We start from the raw sequence: 18,480 nt of genomic DNA, 5'->3' as shown, positions 1-18,480 counted from the left end.
TAACGCGTATTATTTGTAACCGTGAACTGATTGATTTAGTAATAACTGTTTGCTCTCGGCACCGGGGGCAAAGCGGGTGGGGGGCACACACACACACACACACACACACACTTTGAGCAAACCCCGGCGCCTGGGTGAGATCCACGGGGGTGCTCTGCCCCTCCCCGGGGAGCCGGGACCCGCATCCCTTTCCCCCGCTCCTCTGCGCGCTTCCAAAAGCCACCTCCTGAAGATGTTTTGCTTCGAGCATCAGCCCCCCCCTCCTCCCCGGCCGCGGGGGCTGCGCGGGGGGTGGCGGAGCTCGGCGGAGGGTCCGCGGCTGCTCCGCGGCTCCCGGCGGGGCGGGCGGCCCCCGTGCGGGGGTGTGCGGTGTGTGGGGTGGCGGGAGAGGGATGCTGTGTAATTTTATCCACGCTGCACTCTGGGAGTTCACACGAGACTGATACCTTTTGCCTCCTCTGCTCTTTATCAATTGGTCGCAGATCAGGCTATTGTTGCAGGAAGCTGCTTTTATTTCTATGCTCCGTCGATCAACTATTTTCCCCCGCAGTCTCTTGCAGAAATTCAGCGGCTCTCTCCCTCCCTCCCTCCTTCCTCCTGCCTGTCTCTCACGCATGCCGTCTGTCTATCTGGAAACCCAAGGAGAAGGCTGATCACGGCAGCTCCATCTAATACAAACAGCTGGGACTCTTCGGTGGCCTTTGCTGATGTCTATTGATTTAAGTAAATCTGAGACAGATAAAAGGGCAGGATCGAGGCTTGATAAAATCTTGCCAATGCTGCACGGCTCGAAACAGAGTGTGCTCGGCAACTACGGAGTGCTGCGAGCAGGACGGCTTTGATGGGACCCCTGGTGCCACTCGCTGCGAGCCTCGCTCTCCCCAGCAGACCAAGCGCTGCGGCCATCATGCCACAATGGTCATAACTTGGATCTTGTTCCTGAGTTTGTTGCAGGAGCCGTGGTGCCCGGGGCGGGCCTCAGGGGTGCCCGGAGCCTCCCCGAGCGCCCCCCGGCCGCGCCGGGATGCGGGGGGTCGCGGCGGCGTCTACGAGCACCTCGGGGGAGCGCCCCGGCGCAGGAAGCTCTACTGTGCCACCAAGTACCACCTCCAGATCCACCCCAGCGGCAGGATCAACGGCACTCTGGAGAAGAACAGCGCCTTCAGTGAGTACCGGGCGCGCCTTCGCCCGTCCCGCGTCCCCCCGGGCCGGGCTGGGCGGGGAGGGGTGTCCCTGGAGGCCCCGGCACCGGCGGGCAGCGGGCGCTGGACGGGGCGGACGGGGCGGTGGTGGAGCCGCTCCCGCCTCCGCTCCTGCCCCGCGCTGTCCAGGGGACCGGGGGCACCTCCAGCTATCGGAGCTTTTCGCCCCCTCCCCTCGTCGGGCTGGGCGAGACCTCGCCCCGGCGTTTCGGGAGCCTGTAGCTCCCTTCCCGCTGCCTCGCACCCTCCGGCTCCCGAGGGTCTGTCCCTCGGGAACTGGCAGCACCCTCTGCCCCCGAACTGGGCGGAGGACCCCCGAGCCAGCCCTGAAGGGTGCGGGGACACGACAGGCGGCGGAGGGTCTCAGTCCCCCCGGGGCAGAGCGGGACCCCCAAAGGCCGAGGTTCCCCCGACGGGGACCGGGACGGCGCAGCCGCCCGACCTGTCACTTGCCCTCCTTGCGCCGGGAGCTTCCCACGCCAGCTCTGCCCCAGCCCGGAGCGCTGGGCAGCCCAGCCCGTGCCCTCGCACCTCCCCGGGACACAGTCCCCGGACCTTTCCGACGCGCGGTGGGCTGCCCACGCCTCCCCCACATCCCATCCCGTCCCATCCTGGCTCCCGCGGGGGGCTTGAGCTTCCACCGGCTACATCACATCTGCCCCCTTTGACATGTGCCGGGGATCGGCGGTAATTGAGATGAAAGGGGATACGTCGGGAGCGAGGGGGTTTGTGCGAGGGCGGCCGGAGGGAGGAGAGCGGGGCTCGGCACCGCCGCTGCCCCGGGGGGAGCCCCGGGCGCCCCCACACCCTGCCCGGCCCCTGCCCCGGCCCCGCAGCCCCAGGAAGCGTAAATCCCGCCTGGCGATGGCACACAAAGATAGGGAGACCTCAGGGATCTGTCTGAAGTCCATAAAGGAAAACCACTATTTCCTAGAGAAACCCCCCCTCGCTGTCAAAGCCCGGGGGAGGCTCCTGCAGCAGCGAACCGGTGCCTGATTCAAAACAGCTGCACCAAAGCCAGCCCAGCCCTCCCAGGCCAGCAATCCAGCTCTGCAAAAGGGACAGGCCCCGGCTCTGCCTTGAGCATTGCCCAAGGGTTCGGGTGCAGGGGTCACCTCTTGCCTCCAAACACTCGTAGGAAGTACTGAGCCATCAGGTCGTGGCTGGAGAACTGAGAGCAGGGTTTGAGTGAGCCAGCTGGAGAGAGCCATGAACATACAACATCTTTGGAGCCATTTGTGCCTCCAGCAGTGTCCTGGCACCTTTGGCTGGACATAAATATCATGGCAGGTAGTGCACCAGCCTTGCCTATGACACTTGCTGTGCTGGAGATCCCATCTTTGATGGCCTGAAAACCCCCTTCCTTTTAATTTGTCTCAGATAGTCATACAGTTCTTTTCTGGAGGGCTACACTGACCTCTTAAGTGACAAGTTCCTTTCATGATTATGTACATGGCTCTAAAATACAGCTGACTCACTCTGTTTTACCCTCTGGAGACCTCAGCAAGGGCTTTGTCCTGAAACGGGGCAGCTTTGTGACTGGTTTCAGTAAGTCAAGAGCTCTTGTGTTCCTAGGCGTTGAAGAGGACTTAAACTTTTTTTATATACATATGGGATTAAGTGAGCCTCTAGTTCAGTGTCAGATCTTTTTCATTTTTGATAGAGTTCAATCTCAATCAGACATCTGGGGATTGTCTCAAACAATTCCCACGCCATCGCTGCTTTCCGCTGTTTCAAAATAACAGTAATTTCATTCCCGTGATTGCACTGGGATTTTGATGTGAGCTAGGGAGAACTGTGAAATCATACTCTGCAGGTAAGCAGTCATGCAGGTGTATCTGAAAAAAAAATGACACCTGAGCCATAACATATCTCCTAACTGTTTCTGTTTCTAGGTATTCTGGAAATAACCGCTGTGGACGTTGGAATCGTTGCCATCAAGGGCTTGTTCTCTGGCAGATACCTGGCCATGAACAAAAGGGGCAGACTTTATGCATCAGTAAGTTTTACTCGAGTCTGGCATATGCCTGTCATTTCCTCTGGGGAGCACTGATTTCTCATAAATAAGCATTTCTAGAGAAAAGAGTAACATTATGACGGGGTTTTGTCTGGAATTGTTGCAGGCAACTGACTGATCAGCATATTCTTAAAAGGATTAAAAGAAGATGTGGTTTTACTTTCTTACTGCCTGTAAAGCCAAAGGTACATGGAATGTAATTCCTTGTACTTCCAAAGAATGTATTTGGCAAAGATATTTTACATGGCCAAAGTTCTGGGCACTTGGGTGCACTGATAAAGACTTCGTGAGCCAACTCTTGCAGTGCAGAACATCCACCCCTGTTCAGAATTGTCTCTGCTGATGTTTGATGTGGATCTTGGACACTGGCAGAGGATATACATGTCAGGTAAAGAATATCCAGGAGTAACTGAGCATTTATGTTCCAGGAAAGCAGCCTCCTGCTGGGGGTTTCTTTGCACAGAGCACTTGGTTAAGCAGTGAAAGGATTTAAGGGTACTAAAAGGCAGGGCTATAGCTACTAAAAGGAAGCACGAGAAGGTGCAAGAAGATAAAGGTGAAAATAAACACCTTATTTTACTCCTTTGACCTAATTTTGAGCCCTGATCTGTGAGATAAAATATGGGTTGTGATGATATTAGTGCCTTTTCAGCCTAGACAATATTTCCCCTCAGTGAACAAAACACTTCAGCTTAGACTTCTTCACAAACTAATGCCCGTTTGTCAGTGTGTACTATACACATTATCTACCTATTTGGGTTTCATCCATTGTCTTTGATTACATCCCAAGCAATCTTGTGTTCTCTTAACTGCATAACAGCCACACTGTGCAGTGTCTTCAGGAATCCCAGATTAGAAGGTGGCAAATGTGGCTTGAGTGAGATTTGCTTCCTTTAACTAGACATTAGATGTAATTCTGCTGGTTTGAACAGCGTCCCTGAGCAGTGTGAGCTTTTCCCTTGTGAAAGCAGCTCAGGTAATACAATCACCTCTGTTTTCTCCCCAGTTTAACACATTTTACTCCACCTTTTCAAGAATGTTCTGGCAATGTTTACAACCCATCTTCTGTAATGTGTCTCACGTGATGCTCACTGATAAAGGGCCTGTGTGCAAAGATGATGGTTCTTTGCTGGTGCAGAGAAGCAGATCACAAACAATTTTGGCAATGGAAAATGCAACCAGAGAGGAATGAGGACATAGCAGCTCTGCTGTGCCACTTCTGTGATTCTGTGCCACTTCTGATTAAAATGGGCATCTTTTCAATGGAGCTCCTCCATCAGTTCAGAGCCAGCATCTGTCTCAAAGAAATTATTGGGAAGGATGATTTTTTCCAAGGTCTTTCTCAGCTTTCTCTCTTTCTTCTTCAAAATAGGTGTATTTTTTCCCTTCAGATTAATTATAGTGCATTAAAATAGGACTAAACAAATTCTGAGCAAAAAGCTTCTCTCCTGAAGTGGAAAAAAGCCTAGAGCAGGATAGCTCTGAGACTCCTTTTCTCCCTTTCTAATTTAAGGAGCATCAGGCCATCCTTAAGTTTCTTCAGCCAAAGAGTATCAACTGTGAAAGGTTTCTGTATAACTAGGAAAGAAAATTTTTGCACTTCCAGCTGTAGTTTGAGAGAGACTGTTTCAGACTTGTGTTTCAGAGCTGCAGGGACAATCCAGGAAAAGCTTTTTTGCTCCAGCTTTTTTTCACAGAAGCAGTGAGGGGTGAGGGCTCAGCTCAGGGGAAACTCCCTGTCTTTGCTTGCCTAGAGAAAACTGTCCAACAACTTTACTGATATCGCTGGTCCAAGACCCTGTGCCAGGCCCCTGCTTTGAATAAGACTCACTAATTCAGGGATAATTATACAGGGAGTGTTTTATCAAGTAGTATTGGAATAACCCTGTTATCCCTTGCTTCACCAATTTTCCCGTGTCAATGAAACGAGTTTCTTGGGTCTGCAGAATTCCTTTGTGTCCTTGGCAGATCGTGATAATCCTCTAGATTTATCCTCTGGGATAAAACCCTCTGCAAGCAGAAGGGGGGCAGACAGCAGGACAAATCCACTTCCATCTGGTGGCTGTGTGGACTCCAGCACCACAGCACATGAAAACCTTGTCCCTGCAAGGAAAGGCGCTTCCGTTCTACAGCTGGGAAGCTGAGACATGTGGAGCCTTTTAAAATCTTGTTAAACGCCCAGCAGCATCTCTGGTGAGTGAACAGCATCAGAGACATGTTGTCAGTGGGGTCTATGGCTTTTCTGGCCCCAGCCTGGCTACCTGTGCCTTTTCCATGTCCTCCAGGGAAGCAGTGCAAAATAAAATACCTCTGTAAAGACCACGGTAACAGTTCCCTTCTGCCTCTGTGCTTCACACAGGTTAGATACCGAAATCTTAATCACACAGGTACAGCAAAGATGGTCTTGCAGTTAAGAAAAGATGTACAGTGTGGGAGGTCCTTTGTGCTGCTCCTGGGGAGGAAGAAGGAAGGAGTTCCTCGTGCCAGGCTCTTGCACAGTTTTCTCTCAGTTAAGGGCCAGATGAAAAGGGGCAAATTTGGACAGATCATGTGGGCATCTGGGATGGGTGCATGTTCTCCCTTACAGTTTATGATAGAGGAACAGCCTGGAATTTTGGAGGAATGTGCTGGTGGGCAGACAGTGCTTTCATTTTGTTATGCTGAAGCAAAGAAGCTCCATGAATCTGTGGTTTACTGCTCAAATATCCAAAGCAAACTGGATGTAACAGACATGCACGTGTATCTAATGCCTAATATACCAATGGAAGAGCCACATTTTATATTAAGCTATAGCATTTTACCTTTTTGATAGAAGGGAAAGGTTGATAAGCAGCAATGAAATCACCTGGTCACAGCAGCATTAAACTCATAAGCACACACACGAAAAATATTGCAGCTGAACAATCAGCTGCTCGCAGTTCATTCCTATTCATATGTCATTTTTTTTTTTGGTTTCAGTGTAGTTTTGGGCCTCTGCCTGTCTCTGATCCACAGAGTGTGCCCACACTGCTGAAGACAAGGGGAGCACCTTGTACCAGGGAGCTTCTCTCGCGCTCGCCTTTCGCCCCGCCAGCCCGAGGTTTTCTCATCAGCGTGTCCTGATCCTAAACACTGAGTAGGGTCTCGCCTAAGATTTTGTCGTCTTTTTTTTCCTCCGCAGGAAAACTACAACTCGGAGTGCGAGTTTGTGGAGAGGATCCACGAGCTGGGGTACAACACCTACGCGTCCCGTCTCTACCGGACCGTGCCCAGCAGGGCCGGCACCAAGCGCAAAGCCGGCGCCGAGAGACTCTGGTACGTCTCCGTCAACGGCAAAGGGCGACCCAGGAGGGGCTTTAAAACCCGCAGGACACAGAAATCCTCCCTCTTTCTGCCCAGAGTGCTGGACAACAAAGACCATGAGATGGTCCGACTGTTCCACACCAATGGGAAGTACCGGGAGAGCCTCCTGAGGGCCCCGAGCAAGAACCAGCGGAGGAGGAGAGGACACTGATGGGGTGGGGGGGAGAGCTTGTGCTGGGGATGGAAGTGACTGGGAGTCTTCAAAACACTGCTAAAAAGAACTAACAGCTGTGATGGTACGACAGGCGTGAACACGGACAGTTTTTATTACGCTGCGTGATTAGAACTGAAAATCACATCCCTTACTTTTAGTCGTTGTAGGATTAGCACCCGTGGTAAAAGAGATGTGAGGTGAACTGAGGCACGTTCAAATGTAAATTAGTTGGATGTAATAATTTTGTCAATGGCTTTCACATTTTCTTTTCTAAAAAAAAAAAAAAATTATATATATATATATATGACTTTCATTTCAAGTATTTTCATTCCAACTTGCCACAGGTGCTCAGTGGTCCTGTCCTTCCAGAGCATGGGAGTATTTTACACCTGCCAAATTTGTGTCCACAGAGAAGGTATAGCACTTTCAGGGCTCTTTTGGCCAGAAGAAGCTACATCCTTACTTTTATTTAATACAGGAGTTAGAAAACCGACAGTTTTTTTTTTTTAACTTATGTGTACTTATTTTTATTTCATGATCAGCCATTATCAATTACACTTTTTCCAAGACTGTCCAAGAAAAGTAAGCCTGTAAGCTCCTTCAGACATTGCAACAGAGCTACACATTACTAGATTATTCTTGAATTTGTTTAATTAAAACCCCAAGACGGCTGACCATGTCACTTGAATGAATGAATGTTGGTAAAGTGGCATTTGCATTGGCCCAGGTTTAGCAATATAAAGCTGTTTACCAATTGTTGGATCCTCTCTTGAAACACAACTCAAATGTGATGTGAAAGAGAGTAGGTTTGGGTTGGATATTAGGAAAAAGTTCTTCCCTGTGAGGGTGGGGAGGCCCTGGCACAGGTTGCCCAGAGAAGCTGTGGCTGCCCCATCCCTGGAAGTGTCCAAGGCCAGGTTGGACAGGGCTAGTGGAAGGTGTCCCTGCCCATGGCAGGGGGGTGGAACCAGCCGTGTTTAAGGTCCCTTCCAACCGAAACCATTCCACGATTCTATGACTTTTCTACTGTGATTCTGGAAGTTGAGGGGAGTCCACATCACAAATTCAGTTTTGAGCAAGGAGTTAAGCTTTAAAAATTTCTCTTGACATCCAGGAGATGACATTGTAGTACAAAGATTTAGATTCAACCTGAATCTAACAAAAGAGCTGTAAGTTAAATTTGACATTATATAGAAACAGGTGCAAATCCCATTTCTGGTCATACTGAGACAAAGGTCTTCTTGTGGGCTGCTATTGAATGAGCTCATTTAAATATGCTCCTTTAAAATTAGGCAGTGAGAATTTTCCATTCATTAAGAGGTTAAATCTGTGAGAGAGAGCAGTAAGATGAGTCCACAGGCATTGACTAAGCCTAGTGGTTATAGGTTTAGCACTGGTTACATCCCTATAAAGGTAAAACCAGAAAGGGGCCTTTATACCAAATAGTATCTCATTTCTTCCACCCTTGTATCCTTTCTGTAATATTCTAACAAAGAAGGAAACTATGTTTGAATAAGACAGTCAAAAGTTCCTTGGTCTCTGTTCTCCTTTATACTGAAATGATGTAAAGAGACACTTAAATGAGGTACATTAAATAATGGTGCACACAGAATACACCCAGGTTTAAAGAAGGGTAGAGAAAACCATGAACCATGTTCCCAAATTTTCTTGCTTTTACAAAATAGCTGAAAATAGTGATGGGATAGTCACAGAAGTAATCAGGCAGTATCCTGGCAGGAGCCACTGTAAAAGCTGTGCAAAGAGGACACGTTGAGACTGAAAAAGAAACAGAAGAACGGAGATTTTCTACCGTAGGGTTCAAGGAACCTTCTGAAAGTTGGTCATGTCAGCGAAGAAAATTAAGTTTTGGGGACACATTGTTGACTCTCTCAGCTCCCTGTTTCACTTCCCACTAGTGGTAGGGGCTGACTGGGCAGGAGAGAGAGGGAGGTAGGGGGTCCTCACAGCTCTTGAGCTTCAAGAACAAAATGCAAGGGAAAGAAAGTGTCAGTAAACCCAACTAACAGGGAAAGATCACAAAGAGCTGAAGATTAAGAGAGATGGTTCCTCCCATGCCTAATTTCTAAATAAATAAATCAAATCAATTAGTAAAAAATATTTATTTTGGCCACTTTCAGATCTGCTTCACCTCAGCTTGTAAAAGAAGCAACATCCATTCTCGGCTTCCTCTCCCCTAAAATTGTTGTAAAGTTGATGACCAGTGACTGCTTCAGATATTTTTGATACAGCTCTGATTGTCCAAGGAGAGTGAACAAACTCCTGTTTCCCATGACACAAAGATGCATCTTCACCCCAGCTCCAAGTCCCATTGCCCATCAAACATTTACTTTTCTCTCAGCTTTTCTCAAGGGCAAGTCTTTGTGCTGGCTGTATCCCTTGCTTTTCTGCCTCTGTTTTTATCACATTTTCCTCTCATTCTTCCCTCCTTCTGCCTCTCTTACAGATGGTCCAACTATCTACCATAGAGCAACAGCAGGTAATTGCTGTAGGTGATACAGGAATATCATTAATTACGTTTTTGAGCTGTATTGCATTGTTTCAACCACTTTGCCAAAGGAAATTGCAAGGAAGTTTAACTTAACACACAAACTACACCCTTATTTCACCGTTAGTTTTCATCCCAACAAAGTCTAAAATACTAACACTGTAAAAGAAAGAAAAAAAAAAGGAGGGGGGAGACAAAAGAAAAAAGTAACCAACTGATTGGACACAATGGCATTTTAACTACTGTAAGTAAGTGATGATTTTCACATCAACCTAAAACAATTTCACCCACATTCTTAGAATTCTTCTTTGCTCGGTCTCATTGCAGCAATTCAAAGGAGATGGCTTTGGGATTTGTCTTTTTTTTATCTTTTAAGAAATATTAATGTTCTTGTTGAAATGCTTTTCATTACAGACATTCATTACTTAATATTCTTTTAGCAACCTTGAATTCCACAGTTCCCAGACACTGACAGGCTGAAATCCTATTCATGATAATGATCCTAGTTGTATTCTATATCCCATTTTATTTATTTGGACCAGAACCTTATGGGATACCTTACAAGAGGAAGTAGATTTGAGTTATTTTCTCCTTAGGATTAAAACATCAAGATGTGTCTCCTCTTTTAAAAGTTTCCTGAGTGACTTTTTACCTTTCCATCATATGGGTCACGATCAGACTTTTTGTCTTTTATTTTTTTGAGGAAGATGTAAACTTTACCCCTTTTTGGGTCGTAGAGTTTCTGCAAACTTCAGAAGTTCATTGACATCCTCAAACCCAGAAAACTGGGGTCATAGAAAGGGTTATTCAGGGGAGCCAAACCTGGTGAAGAGCTCATCTGCTGCAGCCTTTGGGTTAGATACCAGGTCAATTTTCAGCTATTTTGGGGTTCAGAATCCATTTCAGGGCCACCATCCTGTGGTTACATCTGTTCTGTATGAGTTGTACAAATTCTACAAATATTGGGAAAACCGACACATTACTTGAACTGGACTTGAATGCCATTGTCTTCCATGGGCATGAGGCAGAGAAAGTGCATCAAGGGGCTTTGGCAAAGTTTTCATTTTCTTGCTCCAAGACACAGAGCCTGGTCTGTGACTTCTTGATTTATATATGAAGCAGATTTTTTTTTTTTTAGCTCCTTTAATCCTTTCTTTATCCCATCATAGCTCTGTTCAACAACTTCATATGAAATATTCTGGTCTTTGGTGATTATGTTACTGATTTTGTGGTCGTGTGTTCACAGAAAGCAAGAGTTGTGCATGAAACACAAATAGCTCCCCCAAAGTTACAAGAAAGGAATTGTTTCCGAATTTGCTCACACATTTTTCTCCACTTTCTAAGCACGGATTTTCCTTCTCTTTGAGCATCATTAATTTGCCATCCTGAGATTGTATTTTAGTAATTTTGGGGGATTTCTGTCTCTTTGTTTCACCACTTGCTAGAGGTCTGATATTGACTTTTACAAGCCCTGCTCCTGTTGCCTGTTTGCTTCAGCAAGAGCAGCAGTGCACCCATTTGTATTTGGAAACTGCCTCACATTTATTCCCTCAACATTTAGGAGAGAGAGAGATTGGTGACATTTCTCAAGGTAACCTTATTTCATTACAAAGAATGTATGAAATCTGTTTTTCTCAGTCACCACAAGCATGAAAACAATGCTAGAGGGGATGTTTTGTTCATACTTCTTCACGGCACCAGCTATCCCCAAACCCTCTCCCTTTCGAGTGCTTTCCTTGGATTTCCTGCTTTGCTTCCTGATGTTTCCACTTTCTTCCCTGCTTTTCTTCACAGATGGAAAACAACAGGCAGAGAAATCCTTTTGACCACACGTGCCTCTCCTTTGGATGGTTGCATGGACCTGGTTTTGGAGAGGGGCTGGTACTAGTTCAACTATTTAGTTGAAAAGGCTTAACTGTTTCTTATAATTGTCTGCCTGGAGGATGTGGTTACACCCTCAGCTTTCAGGAGGTTTGCTCCCATCCAGAACAGCTCAGGCTGACAAAAAGCTGTTACAACACACTGATACTCATCGTTCATCAAATCAGATATTTGATTCACAGCCTCTTCTGGAAATATGAACTCAGAGGAGCAGACAAGGAAATATATTAAAGTTGTGGCCAGGCAGGGCAATATGAGATATCAAAGAACAAAGCCATTGAAAAGGCTCTGAGTTATAGCAAAATTCTTCCCCCTGAGCACCCTGCCACCGCTGAGCATCTCCCTCTCACACCTAAACAATAACCCCAGAAAATAAAGCTGTTAACCATGGCAATGAAAGCTTTGCATCTTAGTGTTTATTTGTATTTGATACAAAGGATAAGATTCTTCATGCTTACATACCCAGAGTTATATGGAATTTTCCTCTGAAAAAAATGTAGAATCAATAACCTTAAAAATGAAGAATCCTCTTTCTGGCCTCAAAAACTGAGGGTGAACATTAAAAAAGAGTGGTTTGCAATGTACCTCTCTGAAAATATGTAAAGACAAATTAAAGCCAAACCTTTCAAAGTTTAGTCATCATGAAATTACTGCTGGTCATATTGATACAGCAAATACATTTGCACCTTTGAGCCCCAAGCAAACAAGATTCTACATATTTTTACACCCCTGGAATTGAGATGTTCCAATATTAATTACCAGTAATGTGCCTTGTAAGAGGAGGCATTCAGTTAGGACAGCTCTTTATGCTTTGTTGATGTGCAGAATTGTTTCCTAAGAACCAAAGGAGATCAGCATGTCACTGTGCCAAAAAGATTTTGATGGGAACTGCTGTGATCTGTCCTATCAAAACAACAATCTGGGCACAGAGGGACCTTACTGACAGCTCTCCTTTTTCTCCTCTTGGAATGCAAAATATTTTTATTGGTAATAAATATAGCATCTTTCTACTGGTCACAAAAGAATTGTCTTTTACCAGTATAATGCACCAGCAAAGAAGAAAATAAGTGAAAGAACATATGGTGGGATGAAATGCACTGAAAGACCTTGTTAGAATTCTTCGTGATATCAAACATTTAACATTTACAAAACACAAGCTGTATCTGGAATGGTTTAAAAATGTCCTGCAGTTAGTGAGTGTCTTTTTGCAGGTTAGATAGAAAGAAGGCATTTTTTTCTATGAGGGTGCCACAGGTCTCCCAGAGAGGCTGTGGATGCTCCATCCCTGGAAATGTCCAATGCCAGGTTGGAAGGGGCTCCGAGCAACCTGATCTGGTTGAGGACTCCCCTGCTCATTGCAGGGGTTTGGACTGATGACCTCTAAAGGTCCTTTCCAACCCAAACTATTCCATGGTTCTGTGATTCCCTGTGGCACAGGGGATGCTAACCTGCCAAAGCCAGGAGACTGCAAGGAGTACCTGCTGATGAACCAGACCCTGACAGATATTCCTGCATCTTCTAGAGCTTAAGAACTGGATGTGAAACGTCTTCCATCACCCCTGGGTTACTTCTGGTCTCCTCATGTCATCACAGCTGTACAAGTCTTCAGGGACAGAAGAATTATTGTTTTTTTTCTTCGTTTTGGTAATGACCTTTTTAAAAATGATCACGGATTCCTATCTGCTGCCAAAACCATTTTCCAAACTACTGAGTTCCTTGACTTGTCCACAAGAAAAGCTTGGCTGGAAGTAGATGAGCAACGTGAGGGATGTCCCCTCCTTTGTGGTTGTTTTTCATGTTGTTCACTTGCTGATATATAGAATAAAAAGGCACCTGTGATGGGAAATGGGTGTTTCTCACCCACATCTGTGTGGTGGACACAACCCCGAGGGACAAACTGACCCAAGGAAGGAAACATTGCCAGCTGCAAATCTCACTTTACACATATTGTGGCCATTAAAGTGACAGCAAAAAGAAATGACTAGCTTCTAAAATACAAACAAAAAGGACCCAAAAATATTACATTAGTAAAAGCAGGCATCTAAGAAACTAGATGTAAAAATTTTACCTTGAATTTGAATTATTTTTCTCCAATTTGAGGCCAAATTGGTTTTTTTGTAAACAAAAGGTGCCTTGCTTTTTTGGGTCTGCTCAGAAAATGATGTTGGCAAAGTTTATTTCAGTGCCATGAATTAGCAAAGCAGAGGGGAAAAGAGAGTGAGAATACATACAAAACCCCAGGGAAATCTGGGAAACTTGTACCTCCTGTGAGCACTAAATAATAAAAGAAAACTAAATGGTTTGGATGAAGTAACAGTTCTTTAGTTCACGTATCTGCTGGCTCTTCCATTAAAGATTTGCTTGCTTCCTTCTCGGATTTTCAGTGGTAAAGTGGGAGAAAATGTATAGGGAGAAAATGTATTGACCTAATTGATCTTTTTTTTTTTTTTTTTTTTAGAGCTATCTGAAACAGTCCTTTGAAGTTGCAGCAGCGCTCAAGTTCAAATGTCTCCTGTTTCCTTTCGGAAGGTTTGAAGGATTTGGGAAGGTGAACAAGCAGATCTATAATTAAAGAACAGTTGATGGTAACTGTCCTCCTTTGTTAGCATTCTCGGGCCACCTCCAAATTTAGATGCTTAGAGAGAACAGTCCCATTTTAGTTCTGCAATAGTTCAGATGCCACCATTGCATAGCAGAAGAAAAGCCCTTTTGAAATCCAGGGTACATCCCCTTTTTTGACCACAAAATAAGTTCATGGGCTTTACAGGTTAAAGACAATGCTTTGTTTTTCCACAGTGTCAATCCTGAAGTGTCTTTATTTTGAGCTGAAATGCCTGGATTTGAAGAACAGTGATGAGAAAAGTGTCTGTGAGGGGAATTTAAAGACATCCTGGTGCTAATGCAAATGTAAGTAAGAAACATGTGCCAGTGGTTCTGGCTGCAGAGCTCTTGAAGGATCCAGCCCCAGTGGGATGTGGAAAGTTCTACTGACTTGGAAAGTCTGGCACCAGCTGCTTGATTTGCAAGTTTTTTGTCCTGAAACAAAGAAAACTAGGTCTGATATTGTTAGAACATCACTAAGCTGGTTTTGAGTGGAGTGTCTTTTTTCATTTGGAAGTACTTCATGTAAGTTTGATCATTTGGTTGGATAATACGTGATAACCGGCCACAAAAGATAATAATTTGTCTTAAACCAATTTTCATCTTTAGAAATTACTCCTTGCATGAATTTTGGAGGGAGAAATGGGCTCTTTCACAGAGTATGACCAGAATTCAGTGTGTTTAGATACTCCATTAAGAAAGAATTGACAGCAGATCAAGCCTCCGCCTTCCTTTTACGTTCCTGCTAGGAAAAACCACACAAATGTAACGCTTTATGGGGCCAGAAATGAACTAGCCTGAAAAAAAAAAATCTCCTGGGAATCCTGGAGGCAGTGTCACTGGAGGATAGGTGACACACATCACTTGGCACAGCATAGCTGTAGTATGATCCCACGTGCTTGGTTTGCTCCGCAGACATCGGAGTCTCACAGGCATTTGTTGCTCAGACCGTGAAACCAACTGAAAATTATTCTTAAATCCTTGGACATTTTTTTGTGGCAACATGGGTCTAAAACTACAGCAAGCAGAAACTGGGTTTATTTGTGTCCCACAGCCTGTCTGCCCCGAGGATCTGTTACCCATATTCAGTAGTGCCTATGGAGACAAAACCCTCGGGATCGGATTAACCCTTTCTCTCCCCGGTTCCGAACGAAGAATGGGCTGTATTTCAAGTGCTGTCCTGCAAGTGCCTTCAAAAATAGCTGTGAAAACTGAGATTCTCTAAATCTCTTCCCAGAGGGGGACCAGTAAAACAAAGCCCTTCAGAACTGAGTTTTTCCTTGTTTTCTTGTTAAACACCCTAAATTTCCCAATCTAAATGGAGTAGGGTCATCCCACGGATCTTTTGCTTTTTCTTAGAGAGCTCAACCCAGTGTTAAGTTTGCCTTTGTCTCTGAATTGCACAGATCAGGTTCACTCCCTGGTTTGATATCAGCCCTTTCTGCTGTCTACTTCTCTCAGAGATTTTCCCAGCTTTAATAAAATAAATTTCCCCAGCTTTAATAAAAACTTGTGCCAAAGACTTCTCGTGCCCCTGCCATTTCCCCTCCTGTGGGCCCACGTTTTTCCTTCTGGTTCACTACTTCTTCACACATTTTCAGAGAAGACAATCCCTTCTTTACCTTATCTCTCTCCTCTAGATAGGTGGGATAGCTGTAGAGGTAAAGTAAGAGCAGCCTCCTCCCAGAAAGCATGAAAACACACAAACAGCCTTGTGATCCAACACCAGAATGATCTCAGAGAAACCCCAACTCCCTAAGGAGCCCCTGGAGCCAGCAGAGACCCTCAGGTGCTCCAGCAAACCTCTCTTAGAACCTAAGGAGGACCCAGGTTCATTAATTCCCTATATCTGTGCCCAGGGGAGGCAGCTATTTAGCATCCTCTGGCCAAAATTCAAATCCTTCCTTACTAATTCCCAGAAAAGACATGGCTACTTCTGCTTGTGGCATCACCTCAGAGGGCTCCACAACTCAACTGCTGCTGAAACCTGTATCTGCAGGCAAATGTAAGGCTTCAGCTGCTGGAAAGAGGGGTAGCAGGGCTTGAACTTGGGGCCCAAGTTTTATCTGGTACCTCTTTGGGTTTGTGACTATGTTTGAGGGCAGGAAAATGAGGAGCTGGAATTTTATCAGGTTTAATAGCAGGTTGGATAATTCCTGTTGGAAAAAGAAGGATCCCAGTCTTGGTTTGCTCTAAAGGCTGAGGATGGACTCCTGCCTCATAGCTCAATAAAAGATAAGATTACATTAATGTAAATTTAATACTTTTTTTTTTAAGTTCTAACAAATGTTGGCTTCTCTGCCAAGAACAAAAAAAAAATAAGAGAATTTTCTGATTTAAAAATCCATGTAAAAAAAACCCCTTATGATTTCTGCAATGGCACTGTGTCATGGCACAAGCCAAGCACTCCATCCAACTTCTTTTCCACAGAAAACTTACATTTTTAGAAAAATTCTTACATACACTGATACATTTTTGTACAGATTTTTGATGGTATCTACAGTGAGATGAAAATATAAATTTATGGAATGATAAGATTCTTATAAAACCAATAAACCCTTAAAGTAGACTTTATAAAGTCATGTGTGGAATGTTCTGTTGTTCTAATACTGGAACAAGTTTCCAGTTTTGGAGGGGAATTTGAAAACTAGAGAAGAGTTTGCTTTCTTGGTAAGTTTTGGAGGCAATCTAAGTTACTCATGTAAAGAACTTGATAGTCAAAAAAGGGAGGACTTTTTTCTTTCTTAGAAAATAATGAAGCATTTGTCAAAAAAAGCTGTGGAAAGGCTGAAAGACACTTTGTACTTCTCTTTCATGGAACCTTGATAAAGCAGAATTGGAAAGGAGACATGGATGGACAAAAATACAAGAGAGAGATAAGAAAAATACTCTTACACCTTGAGCTGCTCTTATGGTTTAGGAAACTGCCCTGGAGAACCCTGCCAGGTTCTCGTGGGTGTTTATTCTGCACACACTTCCAGGATTAAAGCATTTTATGTGAGACAAACAAAATGCATATTTTCACACCAATGGCATCGATCACTTGTCCATGTGATCCTTCAAATTCACTCATGTATGAGACAAACTTGTGACTTCTGTTTATCCACACAGTGGTGGCAAACCAGTGTTGCATTTAATGGTTGTAAAACCATGTTTTCCACTTGGGTGGCACATGTATACTTGTCCCTGGAGAGCCCATGGGAAGAGAAGCTGATGTTATCCCAGGAAATGATGGGACAAGGCTCGTGCTCGAAGGCTCTTGGGGTCTGTCCTCCATCGTGGCAGAAGGTGCAGGGACCCTCCAGCGCAGCCCTGCAGGTGGTAGAGGGAGCACAAGCTGGCACAGGTTTCCCATGTGGTGGTGGGGAAGCAAAATAAACCCAAACAAACAAGATGCCAAGGCGGGAGACAGGCTGCTGCCAACCCCACCGGGTACCGTGACCGTGCTCCAGAAACTGGTGTTGCATTTCAGGAACTTGGCTCAGCTCTACAACAACCCCCTTGTGTTTCAGCTACTGTTCAGCCTTAGTGTTAGTGAAAAGCAGCATTTTCAAATAATTCTGCATTCCAGAGAGGAGGTTTTCTTGCTTCTGCAAAGGCATAAACCTGCTGAAAGTCCCAGGGCTATTAGAGCTGTGTGAGGTGCTTCCTCCTTTTTGCTTCCAACAACAGCATTCAAAGCAAAGGTAGGTCACTCCCTTTTTGTTTATTTTTTTTGTGCAAATCTTTGCATTGCTTCGGTACAGCTATGAAAGGGGAAATGGTTTTGAGCCAGCTGAATTAATTGCAAATTGATTTAATGGGTTCCACTTACTGAATCTGAGTGAGCAAGGTTTTGAATAACTGAGATACTTTTCAGTGTAAGCAATAAATACCAGGGATAGAACTGTATTATAGGAAACAGAGACTATGACTGAGCTTTGGATAATCAAGATTCTAGTTTGTATCATGTATACTTTGGCAGCAGCTGATTCCTGTAGGAATAAGAAAGTAAGAACATGTGCAAACTCCAGTATGACACTACCCCTGTGACCTCGTCAACAGCTTCAAGGTCATCATTAGAAAAGTCTTCAGCATTTTTCTTTTGCCTGGTTACACGTGGGTTGTTAAGATTTATTGCAATCATTGCAAGAGAACACCTGCTAAATGTCAGAAGATTCCTGGGAAACTTCAAGTGTTTTGCTAAGGCAAAACTGCACCTTTTACACAGCTTTTGGGAATCCAGCCTGATGGAATCCAGCCTAGTCTTCATTGATTCAGGGTATTTTATGATTTGATCACGCTCTAAAGAAGCAGCATAACCACAAGTGATATTCAAACATATTTGTCCTCCAGACAGATTTACCACAGTCTAAAATGATCCATTTTTTTTTTCCTGGGATTCCTGATATACTCCGAGTAAGGACCAGATCCTTGGCTGAAGTCAGCTGGAATTGCTGTAATGGCTTTGGTGAAGGTGAGCACTTAATCAGGTGGACTAAGCACTGCCTAAATGTACTGGGAAAAACTGAATATGACTTGTGAAGTTTATACTAAATGAACACAGAGAAATATCTTAATGTTCAAATTTCTAGAGGTTTTTGCTGAAAGCCACCACGTGTCTCCTCTGGCTGCACTGCAGTGTTCCTCCCCTACATCACCATTTTATTTTCAGCTCAGCAATTCTCTCTTTTTTTTTCTTTTTTTTTTTTTTTTTTTGAGCAATGAAACTCTGTCTGCTTTTCAAGACTAATATATGGCCCCTGAGTGAAGGCAAGGCTGTGATTCAAATCAAGAG

General features: G+C 44.8%; 1 protein-coding gene across 1 annotated transcript; it reads left to right on the top strand.

The window, feature by feature from the left end:
* Positions 1–237: 237 nt before the first annotated feature.
* On the top strand, positions 238–7,203 carry FGF3 (fibroblast growth factor 3). The gene is made up of 3 exons (XM_064660087.1): positions 238–1,165; positions 3,098–3,201; positions 6,380–7,203. The coding sequence occupies exons 1-3, from the start codon at positions 916–918 to the stop codon at positions 6,710–6,712; spliced, it is 687 nt and encodes a 228-aa protein (XP_064516157.1). The 5' UTR covers positions 238–915; the 3' UTR covers positions 6,713–7,203.
* Positions 7,204–18,480: the final 11,277 nt, after the last annotated feature.

The sequence above is a fragment of the Pseudopipra pipra genome, chromosome 6 (genome assembly GCF_036250125.1).
Source record: "Pseudopipra pipra isolate bDixPip1 chromosome 6, bDixPip1.hap1, whole genome shotgun sequence".
Lineage (NCBI taxonomy): Eukaryota > Metazoa > Chordata > Aves > Passeriformes > Pipridae > Pseudopipra > Pseudopipra pipra.
This window is presented reverse-complemented; position numbering and strand designations above follow the sequence as displayed.